This window comes from Gallinula chloropus (genome assembly GCF_964237585.1).
Source record: "Gallinula chloropus genome assembly, chromosome: Z".
NCBI lineage: Eukaryota > Metazoa > Chordata > Aves > Gruiformes > Rallidae > Gallinula > Gallinula chloropus.
Genome location: NC_140089.1, coordinates 65,468,416 through 65,485,834, shown reverse-complemented (window position 1 = coordinate 65,485,834; position 17,419 = coordinate 65,468,416). Strand labels below are relative to the sequence as shown.

The following is a 17,419-nucleotide window of genomic DNA, read 5'->3' as shown; positions in this document are numbered from 1 at the left end:
ATTCCTTCCGGATGATAAAAGCAATGCTGGCACTGTTAGAGTAAGTTGGAACAACAAAGCAGGGATGGAGAGGTGCTCTGGCAGTATTAGGAGATTTTAGTGGAAACGAGTAGTAGGAGTTTTAGCTTACAGTGATGTCTGTGCCTTCACATGACAATTTGGATTTTTTTTGCCCAGGGGTTTAGTTGAATTAGTGTCAGAGGGTTTGGTATAATTTGCTCAGTGCTTTTCTCTGGCTCCCCCAGGTGGTGCATATGAAGTAAAGCAGCATCAGTTCTTCAGGAGCTTGGACTGGAATAGTCTGCTGAGGCAGAAAGCAGAATTTATTCCACAGTTGGAGTCTGAAGATGACACAAGCTATTTTGACAGTATGTGTTTCATGATATTAAAAAAAATGTGTCAGGTGCCTTGTTTAAATAATCACTGCATTGGACTTTCCTGACTGTTTTGAAAACGTCCTTTATCAGAACCACTGGCAACTTGCAGTGTTGCTGGTGGTTCAGTGTTTCAGCAGAAATAAAACTAATATCAAAGCTGGGCACCCATTCTTCCTCAGAAATTCAAGTACTTTATTTTCCTTCTGTGTAGCTCGTTCTGAGAAATACCACCATATGGAAACTGAGGAAGAAGATGATACCAATGATGAAGATTTTAATTTGGAGATAAGGCAGTTTTCTTCATGTTCACACAGATTCTCAAAAGTAAGTAAAATTGTGTGATGTTAGTATGTATTGGGTATGTAAACATTTTGCTACTTTCACAGAGTTTAGAAATGTTAGGTATGGAAGATAATGTGTAGAGCATTGTTTCTTCATTCTGTAGGAACTGGCACAGGTTGTACAGAATTGTGAAGTCTCCATCCTTGGAGGTCTTCAAAAGCCAGCTTTAGGTCATCCTGCATGTACAGAGGAGTTAGACAGTACAACTTGCAGAGGTCCCTTCTAGTCTCATTCTTCGATTCTGTGACATTCTGTCCTTTTGAAAGCTCTGTACTGTAGTAATAGTTTGGTTTGTTAATGTCATTATGTTATTGCATTGCTCACTGTGCCTCTCAGGCTGTAGAATATACAGCTGACAATTTCTGCATGCTGTTTGTCAGCTTGGTAGGCAACAGACTTTCAGTGATCAGTTTATTTTTTCTAAACCCTTTAGCCAGGTAATTTATTCACAGCTGCAAAATCAATTCACGTAATTTTTTCTGTGTTGCGCACCTGACTGGTACGTGCTGTGTCGTATGCCTGGATTAGTGCTTTTTCACCTTCATTGGCTTTGTTTGTGAATTAATCCAAGATGTGCCTTAATGCTGTGACCTAGAGACCCCAAGTCTATGGATTTTGTTTGTACTCACTTGGTTCACACAGTGAAATGGGAAGAAAGCTGATGAATTTATAATGAGATGTTATTTGTGACCTTGTACATCAGGAACCAAGAAAGCAAAATAGGAAAACATCCTAAGAACACAAACTCTGGAAAATTTAAAAAGGCTGTAGAAGTTTGAACTTTGCACGCTGAAATACTGTATAATCATTAAGAACATGCAGAGTACAACCTGAAATGTGCTTTCCTGAGGGTTTTTTTATATCAGATATGGCAATGATGAGGTTTTTTGTGGGTTTTTTGTCTGTAATAGGTTTTTAGTAGCATAGATCGAGTCACTCAAACACAAGGTGAAGAAAAGGAAGATACAGGAGATAAAACAAAAAATATAACATTGCCTTCTGTGGAATCCCTAAGCTGGAGTTCAGAATATTCTGAAATGTAAGTAGAAAGAGATGCTGAAAGTGGTCCACATCCTGCTTGCCACATAGCTGGCCTCCTTGTCTGAATAGTTGCATGAGAATTTTCTTCTTTTTCACACAGACAACAGATATCTACATCCATCTCCTCTGACACTGAGAGTAGCAGGCAACGACACAGTTCCGGTTTGCTTCCAAAGTTAGCCATATCAGCTGAAGGAGAACAGGATGATTCCACCAGCTTGGTGGGACCCCGTGAGGAACAGGAAAAGCCTGTGTTTGTGAGCGAGGAAATAGTGCAAGATGAGCCTGAAGTAACCACTCCAGCAAGTACCATCAGCAGCTCCACACTATCAGGTAATTCGCAGCATGTCTCTTCACTGATGACAGTAGATACAGTTGTGGACCATCTTTGTTTAGCCCAAGTCTTCATGGATTTAGAAATCTTGTATTTCGAAATTACTTTTTAAAATAGCTGTCCCCAGAAGGGGGATTGGTTTGGGCTCAGGCTCAAGCTAATGAAATACTGTGAAAATACGTATGGGAAATCTTCAATGCCTCTGGAAATGCCAATGTTTGGTGTCACCCTACTGACTCTGGAGGACTGCTAGGCAAGTGAAGCAAACAGCAACTTGACCACAGAGCCTTTGCTGTGGAGAAAAGGAGTCTTAGATCCCTCAAACACTTAAAGCATTATTTTTGTATCTTCCCTTACTGAAGGTGCAGATCTCATGATAGATCTATCAAACTGGAGTCATTCCAACTGATCTATATTGCTGTTCCCTGACACTCTGTGCTGCACCACTGTGTTTTTAATTAAGACATTCAGTGTGTGCCTCTTGGAATTGGCCACATTGTCTGACTTGTGGAAATCACTTTTGTCATTAGGAATCTAGGAGGGAATGCCATAAACCATTCCCTATTTAAGTTATTTATTTCCTTTATGTGTGTGTCTCCCAGCTCAATCTGTGCCCATTTCAGTGGGATCCAGGTCCCTAGTGTCTTCTGATTTTTTTTACTTTCAGATGAGTTTTGTATGACTGTTGGAAGACTTGATGCAGATCGAGGCCTGTATCAGTTTTACAATTGTTCGTTTGTAGGTTCCAGTTCCCTACATATTTACCTGTCTTCAGCTTATTTTTATTTTGTACCACACTGAGTTATCTCAGGCTACCCCATTCTGTTTCCATAGCCCTGATTTCCCTTACAGTCCACTTTATCCTTCCCACTTCCTCCTCGCCATTTCTGGGGGAATAAATTCCCTCAGGTTCATGCAGCTGTAAGACCATTTCCATCTCCTTCTCTTGTATCAAACCTTGACTGTACTGTGCCCCAAGCCTTCTGCCCTCCCCCCAGTGTCATGTTAGTCTTGGCATTAACACAGCAGTCACAGTGGTGTGAATCACAGCATCTGATCCTTTTCTGTCACTTACTGCACTTGAGAGTAATTTCATTTTTCTGTGGTCCGGTAGCAACACTATATTCTGTGACCTTAAAGGAATACTAGGAATTACTGCTATTCCTTTAAACAGCCAACCTGCCCTTGCTGTGTGTTTCATAAGGTCGTAAAGCTTTCCTGTGACGTTGTTGAAGAAGTCCCATGCAGCTTGTTCATGTAACACAAAGCCTTCATGAGCTCTTTTCATTATTTCAAACACTGCTGTCTTTTCTATATTCAGGATTGCCCAAGCTCGCTACCTATGTTAGGCCAGTACCCATCTGTTTGTAATGGTGAGGTTGGTAGTGCCACATATCTTTCTCCTGCGTGGTAGAGAATTGACCAAAGAACAAAAGCAAAATATAATCACTAAAAATAAAGTTATACTTAGTGTGAGTAGTTGTTAAGCTGATAGCAACATACGTTGGATTGGAGTCTTTTGTTTACTTTAGGAGTTCACATGAAAAATAAGTGTATGATTAAATTCTCTCAGGTGAGTGCGGCATATTGAGATACCAGACTTGCTTCAGCTTTTGTGTCTTGCTTTAGTCACTGACTACAAAACCCTGTTGCTTCAACTGATCTTGTTAATGTTTATGCATTCTGTCAGGCTGGAAGAATTACTTGGATTTCTCTAATGTTGTTTCATGAACTTAAGTTCATAAAAGAAAAACTTCTATCTCTCAATTGTACCGTTTCCCTTCCCTGAACCCCCAGTTTTCCCTCAATGCGTTTATCTCTTCTTCTTTGCACAGTTGGCAGTTTTTCAGAGCACTTAGATCAGATAAATGGAAGAAGTGAGAGTGTGGACAGTACAGATAACTCCTCAAAGCCGCCTAATGAGGTTGCATCTCACATGGCTCGTCAGCGGTTAGAAAGCACAGAGAAAAAGAAGATCTCTGGAAAAGTCACAAAGTCCCTTTCTGCAAGTGCTTTGTCCCTCATGATCCCAGGAGGTAGAGAGAAATCTTTTTGTTTGAAATGTAATGATTTATGCACACTTGATGTTTTATGATGTAAATGCAAGACTTTGAAGAGTCCAGATTTGATTGTTTCACACTTTTTGTTCTCCTGTTCAAATGCATTACCAGATCATGCAGTCTCCTGAAGGAGGTACAGTGGTCACTGTACAGCTGAGGCACCTCCTCTGACAGGCAGAAGTGTAGCTTTGTGGTGATTACTTTGTGTATGGCTGTGTGTTCACAGCAGGATGTGACAAAGGCATTAGTCTTTGCCCCATCCTACAGCAGAGGTGTAGCTTAAGTTTAAAGTAGCTCACTATGTATAGTTCCAAGGACAGCTCTTTGCTACAGCAGCACATGAGCCTGACTACTACTCCCATCTCCCATAAGGAAAGTTGATAAGCCAGAGAGAAGTTTCACAAGCATAGAAGTACTATGTAGGCTCCTGTTTGTACTACACTAGTGTACATGGAGTGCTGAAAATTGGAAGCCAGAAATCCTGCTATAAGTGTAACATTGAGTGTTTCCAAATGAAGCATTGGTGTTTTGGTTTTTACTGGCCAGAATCAGTCCCCAAACTTTGAGGCATTTCTCTTGCAAAAGTAGGATTACAGCTCAACTTTGCACACAGGCCATATGGTGCTTTGAGACCTCAGGTGTAGTGTTTAACTATCTGCTGGTCTGGCAGCATGGCCCTGCACTTGTCCATCTGTGCAGAGGTGGCCCTGGCACTAACTTCAGCTGGTTGATTTGAGTACTCATACTCAGGCTAGTGGAGAATTTTATGGGGTTGATGAATTGATGGTGGCTCTCAGACTTCTCCTATCTTTGGGTCGTAAAGCACGTGTGCTGTATGTGCTCCTTAATACCTTGGTGCTATTGTGCATGTTTGTTGGAAAAGGTGAAAGGCCCATCCAATCTGTTACTGCAGGAATTTGTTTCACATCATGCTTTGTAACCTTCACCATACAGTGCAAAGAACAGCACAGGCTTCCTGTGCAGTACCTGTGATTCCAACAGCTAGCTGTGAGGGTGTTTTAATGAGATAAGTCAAGAGGAAAATACTGAAGAGGAGTAATTGCCCTTGCTTGAACGAGGGCAACTATGTGACAATGAGAAGAATACTTAGCATTTCTGTTATGCTGTCCAAACGTGAATGATCTTTTTTGCAACATGCATTAGAGATGAAAGTGTGTTTATATAATGAGAAAGATAGATGGTGACCAAGTGCTCAGACTGTTCAGGGCAGTGTTGGCATTGAAAACTGCAAGTGACTTGCAAACACTCTAGGCTTGTTCCTTGTGTATACTCTTTCTTCCAAACAGTATTTGTCTCCCAAGTATCTTAAGTGGTTTCTGTTTTTCTGAATATCCCTATAACATTTACCACCATGGTTATTTTTTTCTGCTTGTAGAGGGCCTGTAGTGCATGGTAATTATTGAAACTACCTATCACAGGAGCATGATATACACATAGCCAACTAACACTCGAGTTATTCATCAGTTTGTATTGTGGTATTTCTTTCACAGCTGTCAAGAATCACTTAAGTTCAGAGATGATATAGACTGAGTTACTGTGCCCATTAAACAAGAGTTTCCTGTCAGTTTAATCTCAGCATCAGTCTATAAAATCCAACATTTTGCCTGCATCTAAAAATGCTGTCATTGGAACTATACCAACCAAAATGTTATATGTTAGCTGTACCTAATATTGTCCCCAAACCCTGCCTTATTCATGTTTATATATAAACTGAAATACAGCAATGAATGTCCAGTGTTCCTGACTGAGTCATGTAGCTGAGAGTCACAAGACGTGTCCTGCATGCAGCAGAAAGTAGAGCGTGGGGGATCTGGGTGTGTTTCAGAGTCAGAGGGTGACAGTGCCTAACTGCCCCCTCAGGACTTGGCGTTGTGTGGGATTTTAGCATTATCCTAGTGATACCCATCCAGGGAGTAGTAGCACCTCTGCTGTCAAAGTGTGTCTGACCTCACATGATACAGCTTGACATGGATGCCAAACCTGAAATATTTCTGCATTGCATTCCTTTGCAGAGCTGTCAACCTGTTACAGTCACCAAAGTGTGTTTATGCTGCTGCAGTGGTGCTTACATTTGCATAAGCTTTCAAAACAATGAAATAAAATAAAGCTGTAATTGATATTGTTGCCAGAATATAGAAAACAGAGGTTCAAGACAAGCATTGGGTTACTGTTCTGTGTATTGACATGATATTATGGTTTAGTCAGTCTTAATCTGTATTTGTACATAACTGAAAACAAAACATGAAGTAGTGCTTTGTTTAGCAGTGCTGGGTGGTATGAGGGCTGGTTTTGGGTGTACTGACAATAACATCTGCTTCCAAACTCTTGATTTAATGCTTTTGCATTAAAAAAAATAGAGTTTTTGCTACAGGAAAGAAATTTACTTCTGTTTGTTGGCCAGATACCCCATTTGCTGTGATGCAAACCGATTGAAGAAGAGAGAGTTTATGCAAAGACAATGATGTGCTTTGATGCAAAGTTGTCATAAAACTAAGCAGATTTCCTGTTCCCTGTATGTATGAATGTACTCTGACAATCTGTTTGGGTTTTTTTTTTCTTCCAGATGTGTTTGGCGTTTCTCCTTTGGGAAGTCCTATGTCTCCTCATTCCCTATCCTCTGATCCTTCATCCTCCCGAGATTCCTCTCCCAGCCGTGATTCATCAATTGCTGCTGCAAGTCCTCATCAGCCAATAGTGATCCACAGTTCAGGAAAAAAATACGGCTTCACCATTCGAGCAATCCGGGTTTACGTGGGTGACAGCGATATCTACACTGTGCACCATATTGTTTGGGTAAGATTTTTTGCTAATATATAGCCACAGAAAGCTAATGATGTCTTTGGTTTTGGTTTTTGTACCTACAGTATCTCTTTGGTAGCAGTTCCTGTGTCAATCGTGATGATGTGCCACACTCTGAATGAAATCGGTGCCCGTATGCAAGTCTAGCATTAGCTGTAGGGACAACACAAGCCACCTTGGAACTAGTGGTACCAACATAACACTGCCACTTTTGGCGTGTCTGGTGATTGTGAATAGCCATGTCTAAGTTCGGAGTACTGTATTACAGAAAATAAAAGTGTTGGTGCAGCTCCTCTTTGAGAGCAGGATCTGCAGAACCAGGAGATGATAAACAGAAATTGTTGAAATATGCATGGAGTTCATTAAACTGCGTCAGCTAAAGGATTCCTGAGAAAGTCAACAGTATTTTACTAGACACAAGTAGGCTGATTTCGAGTGCTGACTTTCTTTTGTGTAGAAATGTGCAAATCACTTGGAATTGTGAATACCTTTGAGGATTCTATGGCACAGGAAGAAGACTGACTGTCTTGAATAAATCATGTATTTTTGATCTACTAAGTGGGAGACAGGCTAAAGGAAAATACAGTGGTGCATTTCACTGGGTATCAACCACCTTTATCATAAAATAAAAACACATTTCTATAAATGCATTTAATTTTTAATTGAGGTTGATAAATGTTTTATGTCGTTTATGTATCATACACATATACATATTATGTGTCCATAAGCAAAAACGAAATATTTCAGTTACCTTGAATAATTTTGAAAAATTGATTACAGATATATCAAAAGCTTCATGCTTTGTTGTAAATATATATTATAGTGTTTGAAGTAGGAAATGCTACTAGTGAGGTAATATATTACTCTTTTTTTTCGTCCATGTTGTTTACCTTATAATCCACCAAGAACACTGAATCTGGAGAGGGAGGTACATTTGATAATGGAATAAATTTTAAAAATTGATTTCTTGCTACTGGCATAGCATCGTAGGGAAAGAAAGGGGAAAAATTGTACACTGCAATACAAGGGAAATGTTGGCCTTTTTTTTTTGACCCAAATGTTAAAGGTTTGTTAGGTTTTTTACCTCAGTAAACATCAATGACTTCAGTAGTGGCTGCATGATGTAAATTCTTAAAAAGTTCATTTTAAAATATAATACCTTATTTAAGCCAACTTCAAAATAATTTGCAATTCAGTTTCCTTAGGGCTTTCGTCACCTTTGTGCTGCACTGTTCCCTCTAATGGGCAGCCTGGTGACTTTGAACCAAAGTAAAACAATCCTTAACAATATGGTGTTCGGGGGTTTTTGTGTGACTGGGGTACTGCATGTGACCATTGCCATAATTATCAGTATTTCTCACTGTTGGTTGATGAAAATCTTCATCCAGTTCTAAAAATGTGCCGTGGGGAGTGAATCACCCCTTCCTTACTATGCATGAGAACTGCCCTGCTATTCAGAGTTTACTTAATGCCAGTGCCAAGAAGCAGTGTTTCAGTGCACTTTGAAATCACTCAAGGACCACTAGTAAGTGTAAAGTTTGAGTAAGCATTTGATAGTGAAATGGCTGGTCTGGTTTTCCTTCTTTTCTTCCCAGACATGACTTAAGATACTAAGTTTTCTTCATTGCCAACTGGTTTTATAGAAAGAGTTTGTTAAACAAAGCCTACTCTTGAAAGTATGGCAGTTAAACGGGATTTCATTTTGTGTATATGCTCTTTGTCTCTAACTTCTAGAATGTGGAAGAAGGTGGTGTGGCTTACCAAGCGGGTTTGAAAGCTGGAGACCTGATCACTCATATCAACGGGGAGCCAGTGCATGGTCTTGTTCATACAGAAGTCATTGAGTTGTTGTTAAAGGTAACTCTTGGACAATTTGGACACAAAAGCTGTTTTCACCAAGGATTGAGGGGTTATGTATGTTCCCTTCAGAGATTAGTTATCAGATTTTGTGGTCGTTGAAGTGAAACTCTTAAGCTCCTGTTGCACAGATACGGAGGAAAGGTCAGCGACTTCATACATCCTGCTGTGATGTTAGTTTCTCTGCAATAAACAGGCACTGCTACTGATACAGTTTAAGTACATCCAAGGCACTGACACAAAGAGATGTCTGTCTCAAATATTTTGACATTTTAAAGCATTCACTTGAATTCTCCCATCTTAGCCAGTTAAGTTTTTCTGATGATAATGTTTGTTTTTTCATTTTAAACTGAAATTAATGAGGAAAAGTGTAAACAAAAAAATAGTAAATATTTTCTGCCCTTACTCTACAGGAATTTGCCTTTCATAATCTTAAGGCCCAAAAGGTTTTTGCCTTGTATATAGACAGGCATGTCCAACAGAGCTTCTTTATTTAAGGAAGCTCTGATCCCACAGTTGGACTTCTATGAATAATCACATTTTTCTCTTGTGGAGTTTTCTGAGGTCTGTTCTACTAGAAAATTACATTTGCTATAAAAACAAATAAAATCCCCAACTCACAGTCGTGCCTTACCTTTTCACTGTAGCTCATTCATTGTATTGCAGTTTTTAGGAAATCTTTTAAGCACAGACTAACATAGGTCAGTATTGCTTTGGAAAGCTATTGGTTTCCTACGTTATTCACCATTCATCTGCCTGTCAAAGGGAGTACACAGTTATAAAAAAGGGTTGGAAATCATTGAAGTGATGGGGAAGTACAAAGAGCAGAGGGAAGATGCAAAAATACTGTTTTCCTAAGTCTTAATTTTTGCTTTTCTGAAACTAAGAAGAACAACCCCATGCAGCGCTACAGGCTTGGGGGAGACTGGCTGGAATGCTGTCAGGAAGAGAAGGACCTGGGGGTGTTGGTTGACTGCAGGCTGAATATGAGCCAGCAGTGTGCCCAGGCGGCCAGGAAGGCCAATGGCATCCTGGCTTGTATCAAAAATAGTGTGGCCAGTAGGTCTAGGGAGGTAATTGTGCCCCTGTACTCGGCATTGGTGAGGACACACCTCAAGTGCTGTGTCCAGTTCTGGGCTCCCCACCATAAAAAGGACATTGAGGTCCTCAAGTGAGTGCAGAGAAGGGCAACCAGGCTGATGAAGGGGCAGGAGGGCAAATCACATGAGGAGCGGCTGAGGGAGCTGGGGCTGTTTAGCCTGGAGAAGAGGAGGCTGAGGGGAGACCTTATCACCACCTACAGCTACCTGAAGGGAGGTTGTAGAGAGGTGGGCGATGGTCTCTTCAGCCAGGTGACAGGAGATAGGACAAGGGGAAATGGCATGAAGCTGTGCCAGGGCAGGTTCAGATTGGACATTAGAAAAAAATTTTTTACTGAAAGAGTTGTCAGGGCCTGGAACAGGCTGCCCAGGGAGGGGGTTGAGTCACCTTCCCTGGATGTGTTCAAAAAAAGGGTAGATGAGGTACTTAGGGATATGGTTTAGCGTAAGATGGGAATGGTTGGACTTGATGATCTTCAAAGGTCTCTTCCAACCTTGTGATTCTGTGATTCCGAGTTCTCCAGTTTTGCAAGAACGTATGAGAGAATTTGTGATTTTAGGCAGTTAGGTTGTGTGGTTGTCTTCTGTGCCAGATACAAAGAGAAACATGACAACCCTGCTCAACAGTTACATGAGTAAACTCAAAAGGAGAGATTCTTGTGTATCCATGTGGGCTGTATCATAAATTAACCTGAGGTGTTGAAATTCCTTTGGAAAAAAGTTCACTGTAGTGGCATAAGTGCTGGACAGGAGGTATGGAGTTTAATCTATAGATCTTTCCAGTTGGTTTTACTTATTGAGTCACTTGTTCATGCAGACAGTTCTAAAAAGGTGAATTAAATGTGTTTTATCTCTTCTGAAAAAGATAAAAATGATTCTTTGAGATTGATAGCGATGATTAAGTCATTGAATCAGGCTCCTCCGTTTCATCATTGTAACAATCAGTATCCTGAGACATGAATGGCTGCTGTGCAGTGGACACAGTTCTTTGGAGGAAATCAGGATGATTCCATAGAAGTTTTCATTTTGAAAATTGGAGTCTTGATCAGTCCTTGGTCTCCTCATGTCTAGCTACAGTTCCTGGAATTTCTTTGTTTGAAAGTTGGAATGGAGGAAGTTCAGGAAATCTGGCAGAATTTGAGGATTTTCTAATCATTGTGTATCTGACAAATTACTGTGACAGCATCTGCATTGGGCTTCCTACACTGCCAGCTCTTAAGTCTGATGCTGGAGTTATGTCTCATTGATTCACATTTGTGGTGAAGCTTCAATTCAGGGCAAAGTCCTTCCATATTACTCATACCTAAAGGGTTCCTTCTCCTTTTTTTGGCAGAGTGGCAACAAAGTCTCAGTAACAACAACCCCTTTTGAAAACACTTCTATCAAAACAGGACCTGCCAGACGAAATAGCTACAGGAGCCGAATGGTCAGGCGCAGTAAGAAAACCAAAAAGAAAGAGACTTTAGAGAGGTGACTAATCATTTTGTTTCCCTTGTGTTTGAGTATACATAAAATACTAATTTAACACAGTTCTTTCTCTTGTCTTTTACATCTTTTTACCACATTCTGTCAGAGCCTATGGCTGTGACATGTCCTTCCAAATCACGTTTTTCCTAATCTAAATCTAAAAATTTTGTGTGGCACATACATAGATATGGGGAAGAAAGTTAATAACAGGTTGCATCTTAATTTGGTTTCTACGAGTCTTTTTGTACTTGTTGAATTGAACTTTCTAGTGCTGAGTTTATAGGAATTTTTAGTTAAGTAAGTTTGTATTTTGTAATTACATTGCTAGTGCTTTATAGGTAGTCTTTCAGTCTTGGTGGGCTCTTAAATTAAGAAAACGATTTATACTGACAAGGAGCTAACCTTCTGAAATACAGTGAGTAGATTTTGGTACAAATGGATTTAGTTAACAATATCTAGCCCACCTCTTAGGAAATCAGGATATAAGTGCCGTGCTCTGCAGTGTGGTTTGCTTTCATGTAAACAGATTTAATACTTGCTTTTCTGAGGGTGTAGAAGGGAAGCAATGTGAGTTTGCAAGAGCATTATCTTCTGTGAATCTTAATGCTGTGTTTTCCTCACACTAGGAGAAGATCCCTCTTCAAAAAGCTGGCTAAGCAAACTTCGCCCCTTCTTCACACCAGCAGAAGTTTCTCCTGCCTGAACCGATCACTTTCATCAGGGGAGAGCTTGCCTGGGTCTCCAACCCACAGCTTATCTCCTAGATCACCTACCCCAAGCTACCGATCTACTCCTGATTTTCCATCTGGTGAGTGTGAAGGAGTGTAGGGCAGGGGGAAAGGACTTAAAGTGTATTGTTTCACTTCTGAGTCCCCCAGATCTGTTACGCTCTCCTAAGAGTAGTCAGCTCTAACAAGCCTAATCACTGAACAGGTGGTTTCTATCTGGAAAAGAAAACAAGTTTTGTGTTACAGAAACACCTAAAAGAGAACTGCTTGCTAGGTTAGTCCCAGAGTTTAAGTCCGAGTCCACTGTCTGTAAGTTGAGGAACAAACAATCCGGGTTTGAAGTAAAAGGTTGAATCTTGCCTAGGAGAGGCTGGTTGATGAAAGAATGAAACTGGGGAAAAAGTTGTTACACATTCAAACTAGCATGGGCACTCATGAAGAGAGAATTGCTGCTAAAAAGATTGGCTGGGTGCTGAAATAAGCATCTTTTTGGCTCCTAAAGTCCTGGCCTGTTTTATGTTTTACTTTTGTCATGATTTTAGTGTATACTAAAAGTGACTGCTGTTACACAATCCCCAGGCAAAGGTAAATTTGAAAGCCTTGGTCATTGCTTTGAAGTTGCAGAAAGTGTTGGTTATTGTATTTAAAAAGAAGGAAGAGATAACTTAATTGGGATGAAGGAAAAGAGGGGGAGAGGGAGAAATAACAACATAATTGTGCTGATGTGAGGGGTTTACAGCCCAGTTGCTCAAAACCTTCCAAATTTTGGAACATTGTGGCAGCAAACAGCATATAGGCCCTTCAGACAGGTGAAAGTTCATGTCTTGCCAAGCATTTAAACAAGAATTTAAAAAATCTTACTAATGTTGCATTTGTTTTGGTTTTTCTTTTTGTAGGTACTAACTCTTCCCAGAGTAGCTCCCCTAGTTCAAGTGCTCCCAACTCTCCAGCTGGCTCGGGACACATAAGACCCAGCACTCTTCATGGCTTGGGTCCAAAGCTTGGTGGGCAGAGATACAGATCGGGAAGACGCAAATCAGCTGGCAGCATTCCTCTCTCTCCTCTTGCCCGTACGCCTTCTCCAACACCCCAGCCGACATCCCCTCAGCGATCTCCATCACCATTGTTAGGACATTCAATTGGAAATACAAAAATAGCTCAGTCCTTTCCTAGCAAAATGCACTCCCCTCCAACTATTGTAAGGCATATTGTTAGGCCAAAGAGTGCAGAGCCACCAAGATCTCCACTATTAAAGAGAGTCCAATCTGAAGAGAAGCTCGCACCCTCTTATGGCAGTGATAAGAAACACTTATGTTCACGAAAACATAGTCTGGAAGTGACCCAGGAAGAAGTGAACAGAGAATTATCCCAAAGAGAAGTAACTCTTCAGAGCTTGGAGGAGAATGTATGCGACATGCCATCACTCACGCGAGTCAGGCCTGCAGAGCAGGGCTGCTTGAAACGACCCATTTCCCGAAAACTAGGTAGGCAAGAATCCATTGATGAGCTAGACAGAGAGAAGCTGAAGGTCAAGATAGTTATGAAGAAGCAAGATTTTGCTGAAAAAACAAACACTGCTGTACATGAACCTAGCAGTGAACCAGAAAATCCCAATACCTTAAGACTGGAAGAAAGAGACAAAAAAGCATTTCAGAAGGTGTTAGAAAGATCAAATCAGTTTGAAACAAAAATTGTGGCTTTGGAGACCCAGTCAGCTGGCGGCATACTCAGAGACACCCTTCAAAAGAATGCAAACTTGAGATCAAATGATGGTGTTGCTTTAGATACACAGATGTCGTGTCATGGGCCTCCAGCTAGTGAACTCAGTCATATTTCTTACGACTTCAAAAGAATTTCCCCTCCATGTACAATGCAAGATACGCTACCTCAGTCCTCTGACAGGATGCTAAACGGAAAGGGAGAAAGCATGGATAAAAATGTACCAACAAAAGAATTTGTTAAATTTGAAAGGTTAGATGGTAAACTTGCAAATATTGATTATCTGAGAAAGAAAATGACCATTGAGGAAAAAGATGACAGTGTCTGTCCAGTACTAAAACCTAAGTTGACATCAAATATTCATGAATGCCTTCAACTTAGCTCAAGCAGACCCATAAACATACAGCAGGACCCCGCTGCAGTTGCCGACAGCAGAGCATTTATTGGCAGTGCACACGCTGCGCAGATCAACTCTGTTTCTTTTGTTCCTCTGAAGACCTTGAACAGCCGAACAGACATGAGTGTGGAAAAATCAGCCCTTATCTCCACTGACAGTCCTGTCAGAAAAAGTCCATCAGAATATAAACTGGATGGGAGGTCCGTTTCTTGTCTGAAGCCAATAGAAGGCACCCTGGACATTGCCTTACTTTCTGGGCCACAAGCTTCGAAGACTGAACTGCCCTTGTGTGTGCTGCCTGAAGGACAGAGCAGTGATGGGGCATCTTCTAAACGCCCAGCACCTCAAGGGAGCAGTGGAAAAGCAGAGCTGGCCTGTCAGAAAGAGCAGCTGTTAACCTCTTCAAAAGTCAATGTATCAGAGCCTCAGATTGTGCAGACAAGCAAGAGTTCTCCAAATCTACCAGTCATCCCTATAGCTGCAGAAGTAGTGACAGAGAAAAAGGTTTCTAGTCCACCTACCAAAGGCAGTATTTCTGTTTCTGAAGCTGTTCAAAAGAAAGACATCTCCCCTTCAAAACAGAAGGACAATTCAGCGGAGGCAAAGTCTTGTGTTATTCAAAGTCAGAGTATTAAAACTCAGATGGTCTCCAAACTCTCTGCTGTCCAAAGTACTCCTGAAAAAGGAAAAGAGAAGCAAATGCAAAAGGAGTTGCCTGCCAAACAGCCAGTAGCCCAGAGAAGTGGTGAGCCTGTGCCTGCTAAGGTGGAAGTGATAAGGGAGTTGTCTCTGAAGGTATCAGATGTCACGATAATGAGCTACTCCAAAAGCAATGAAAAAAATAGTGCTGATTTTGTCATTCCACCTCAGATGCAAGGAAAAATGCAGTCAGCTGGCCCCAAGGCACAGCCTAAGGATGGCAGAGAACCACTGAAGCAGCTAGGCAAAGACGACAGCAGCGCTGCTGGCAGTTTTGTGGAGAAGGACATAACCAAGGAGAAAGTTTTCAGCGAGGCTAAGAAGGCTATTGTGGAGTCAAAGACTGAAGCTCTTCCACCCAAACGGGCCACGCAACCCTCGATAGATTGTGAACCTAAAAATGAAAAGTCAGTACTGGTTTCCTCTGTGCAGAAGGACAACACCAAAGATGTAGGAAAGAAAGATCAGAAACAGTTCACTGACATAAAACTTCAAATTACTGAGAGAGATGTGCCCAGCCAGGCTCCTCGGCAGCAGATCAGTGCTTCAGGCTCCCCTGCTGCGAGAGACACTGTCAGCAGAAGCTGTGCTGTAGATGTTCATGTGGGTGTTCAAGAACATGTGAAGCCTGCTGCCACCTATGTGGAAAGCAGCAGTAATAAGCACAGGACAGTTTCTGACACGTGTTCCCCTAAATCTAAGTACTTGGATAAACAGACATTGTCACAAAAAACATACACTCCAACCGCAAAAGAAAAGGAATCCGTTGCCCAGCTGTCTGCCAGCTCCCGGAAAGATGGGAGGCATGCCACTAAAAATGTGCTGGATCCTGTTTCTTCTGTTTCAGGCCCTGTGAGAAAAATGAACAATGAACACATGCAGGCTGAGAGGCCCACGAGTTCAGAGCATGGCTCAGTAGCCACCCTGCAAATGAGCAGTATCATTCCTGACACGAAACCCAAATCCTCTGCTGTGAGCCTGCTACCAGCAGCCCCAGAGAGTTGTAAGCAGATGCAAAGGCAAGAACCAGCAGGCTTGGGGCAATCCACCGATCAAAAGCAACTACAGCTCAGTGAAAAACAAACCACATCTCCAAAGTTTTCCACTGTGAAAGACTGCCTCTTGCTGAGCAAACAGGCGGAGAAAAATCCCAATAACCAGATGATCTCTGCAGACAAAAGACCTGAAGGAAAAATATGCACTGATGCACTTTATGTCCAGCTTGACAGTGGGAAAGTAGAGCCTACCCTGTGCCTCACAAACTGTGATGCCAGAGGGAAAGGAGCAGAAAAAGTGACTGCAAGTAGCAAGAGCTGTCAAGATTCAAAAGGGAAAGGACAAGTTAATCAGAAACAGCCAGAGGATTCAAACAAGCAGATTGCAATAAAACATGTGTCCGCTGCCAGCGGGCAGAGCTCTTGTCGTGTGGCTGCAGCATCAGGAAAGCTGCTGACCACTTCAGCCACCTTCTCTGAATGTAGACAAGAAATACCTGTTCCGTCTTCAGCAAAAAGTGACACCTCTTCAGCAAAGGTTAAAGCCAGCTTGCCTGAACTCCCTGCGACCTGCAAGGAGCCAAGCAAGAAGAGCACCTCTTCCACGGGGAGCGGGAAGGCAGAAATCACTAAAAGTGTTTCACTGATGGCCCTGCACAGCGCTGCTGCTGTAGTAGAAGCCCACCACCCTGCTTCAAACCTTGGAGGTAAACCCGGAAATCAAGAGAAGTCGTCTTTTGCTAACACTGTGGATGCAAAGGGAAAAGATGCTGCTCAAGCTCAGCAGTCTGCTTCAAGAAAACAGAATGTAGGTAAAGATGTATGCAGGTCAGCAACCACACCTGACCGCTCCAACGCACTTTCTAACGACAAAGACTCGTCTCGGCAGCGGCGAGGAAAGGAAGCTTCACGGAGCAGTCCTCACAAAAAATCCTGTTAACTTCAAGAACTGTCAAATGCAAACTCATGACTAGCTGAAACAATGTCAATATATTTGGACTGCCTTTAAACCAGCACTGTGTCATGTCTTTGTGCATCAAAGCTTTCATGTCACTGAAGAAAAAGGATGGGGATATGTAAAGAAAAGGACTTTTTTTTTTTTTTTTCAAAATGCCTTCCCAATTGTAACCGGTAAAACTGTTACCATATAGTATTTCTATAAAAATACCTTTGCAGCTAGGAGCTGTTGAAGAAAAGATTTCCTCTGTAAATACTTAGCAATGTGTTTGGAGTTTGAATGTAGCATATATACTTTGCTGCTGATTGCATTGTTTACTCTCTCCCCTTTTTTAAGATAGTTGCTTTGCCACTTATTTGCCATAGTCAACTACGAAGCTGAAATTAAAACTCAGACCTGGTGTGGACATGCACAAGCCTTGGTCCGACAGGAAAGAAAATTAAAAGCAGGCCACATTTTTACTTACTAAAGATCCTAGCTAGAGGTTAAAAAAGTACTAGGGCAGAATAAATATGGCGACTTATT

The 17,419-nt window shown here is 41.6% G+C and overlaps 1 protein-coding gene across 1 annotated transcript in view; it reads left to right on the top strand.

Moving 5' to 3' along the window:
• The window catches only part of MAST4 (microtubule associated serine/threonine kinase family member 4), a gene marked incomplete at its 5' end in the record, with an annotated part of 274,408 nt that extends 257,516 nt beyond the window's left edge, over positions 1-16,892 (top strand). The window contains 10 exons of the mRNA XM_084278039.1: positions 246-368; positions 589-701; positions 1,631-1,758; positions 1,861-2,093; positions 3,930-4,130; positions 6,739-6,968; positions 8,709-8,831; positions 11,265-11,401; positions 12,025-12,206; positions 13,023-16,892. Coding sequence (XP_084134165.1) covers positions 246-368; positions 589-701; positions 1,631-1,758; positions 1,861-2,093; positions 3,930-4,130; positions 6,739-6,968; positions 8,709-8,831; positions 11,265-11,401; positions 12,025-12,206; positions 13,023-16,876 — 5,324 coding nt within the window. The 3' untranslated portion in view covers positions 16,877-16,892. The remainder of the gene's footprint in view (positions 1-245; positions 369-588; positions 702-1,630; positions 1,759-1,860; positions 2,094-3,929; positions 4,131-6,738; positions 6,969-8,708; positions 8,832-11,264; positions 11,402-12,024; positions 12,207-13,022) is intronic.
• Between the last annotated feature and the right edge of the window lie 527 nt (positions 16,893-17,419).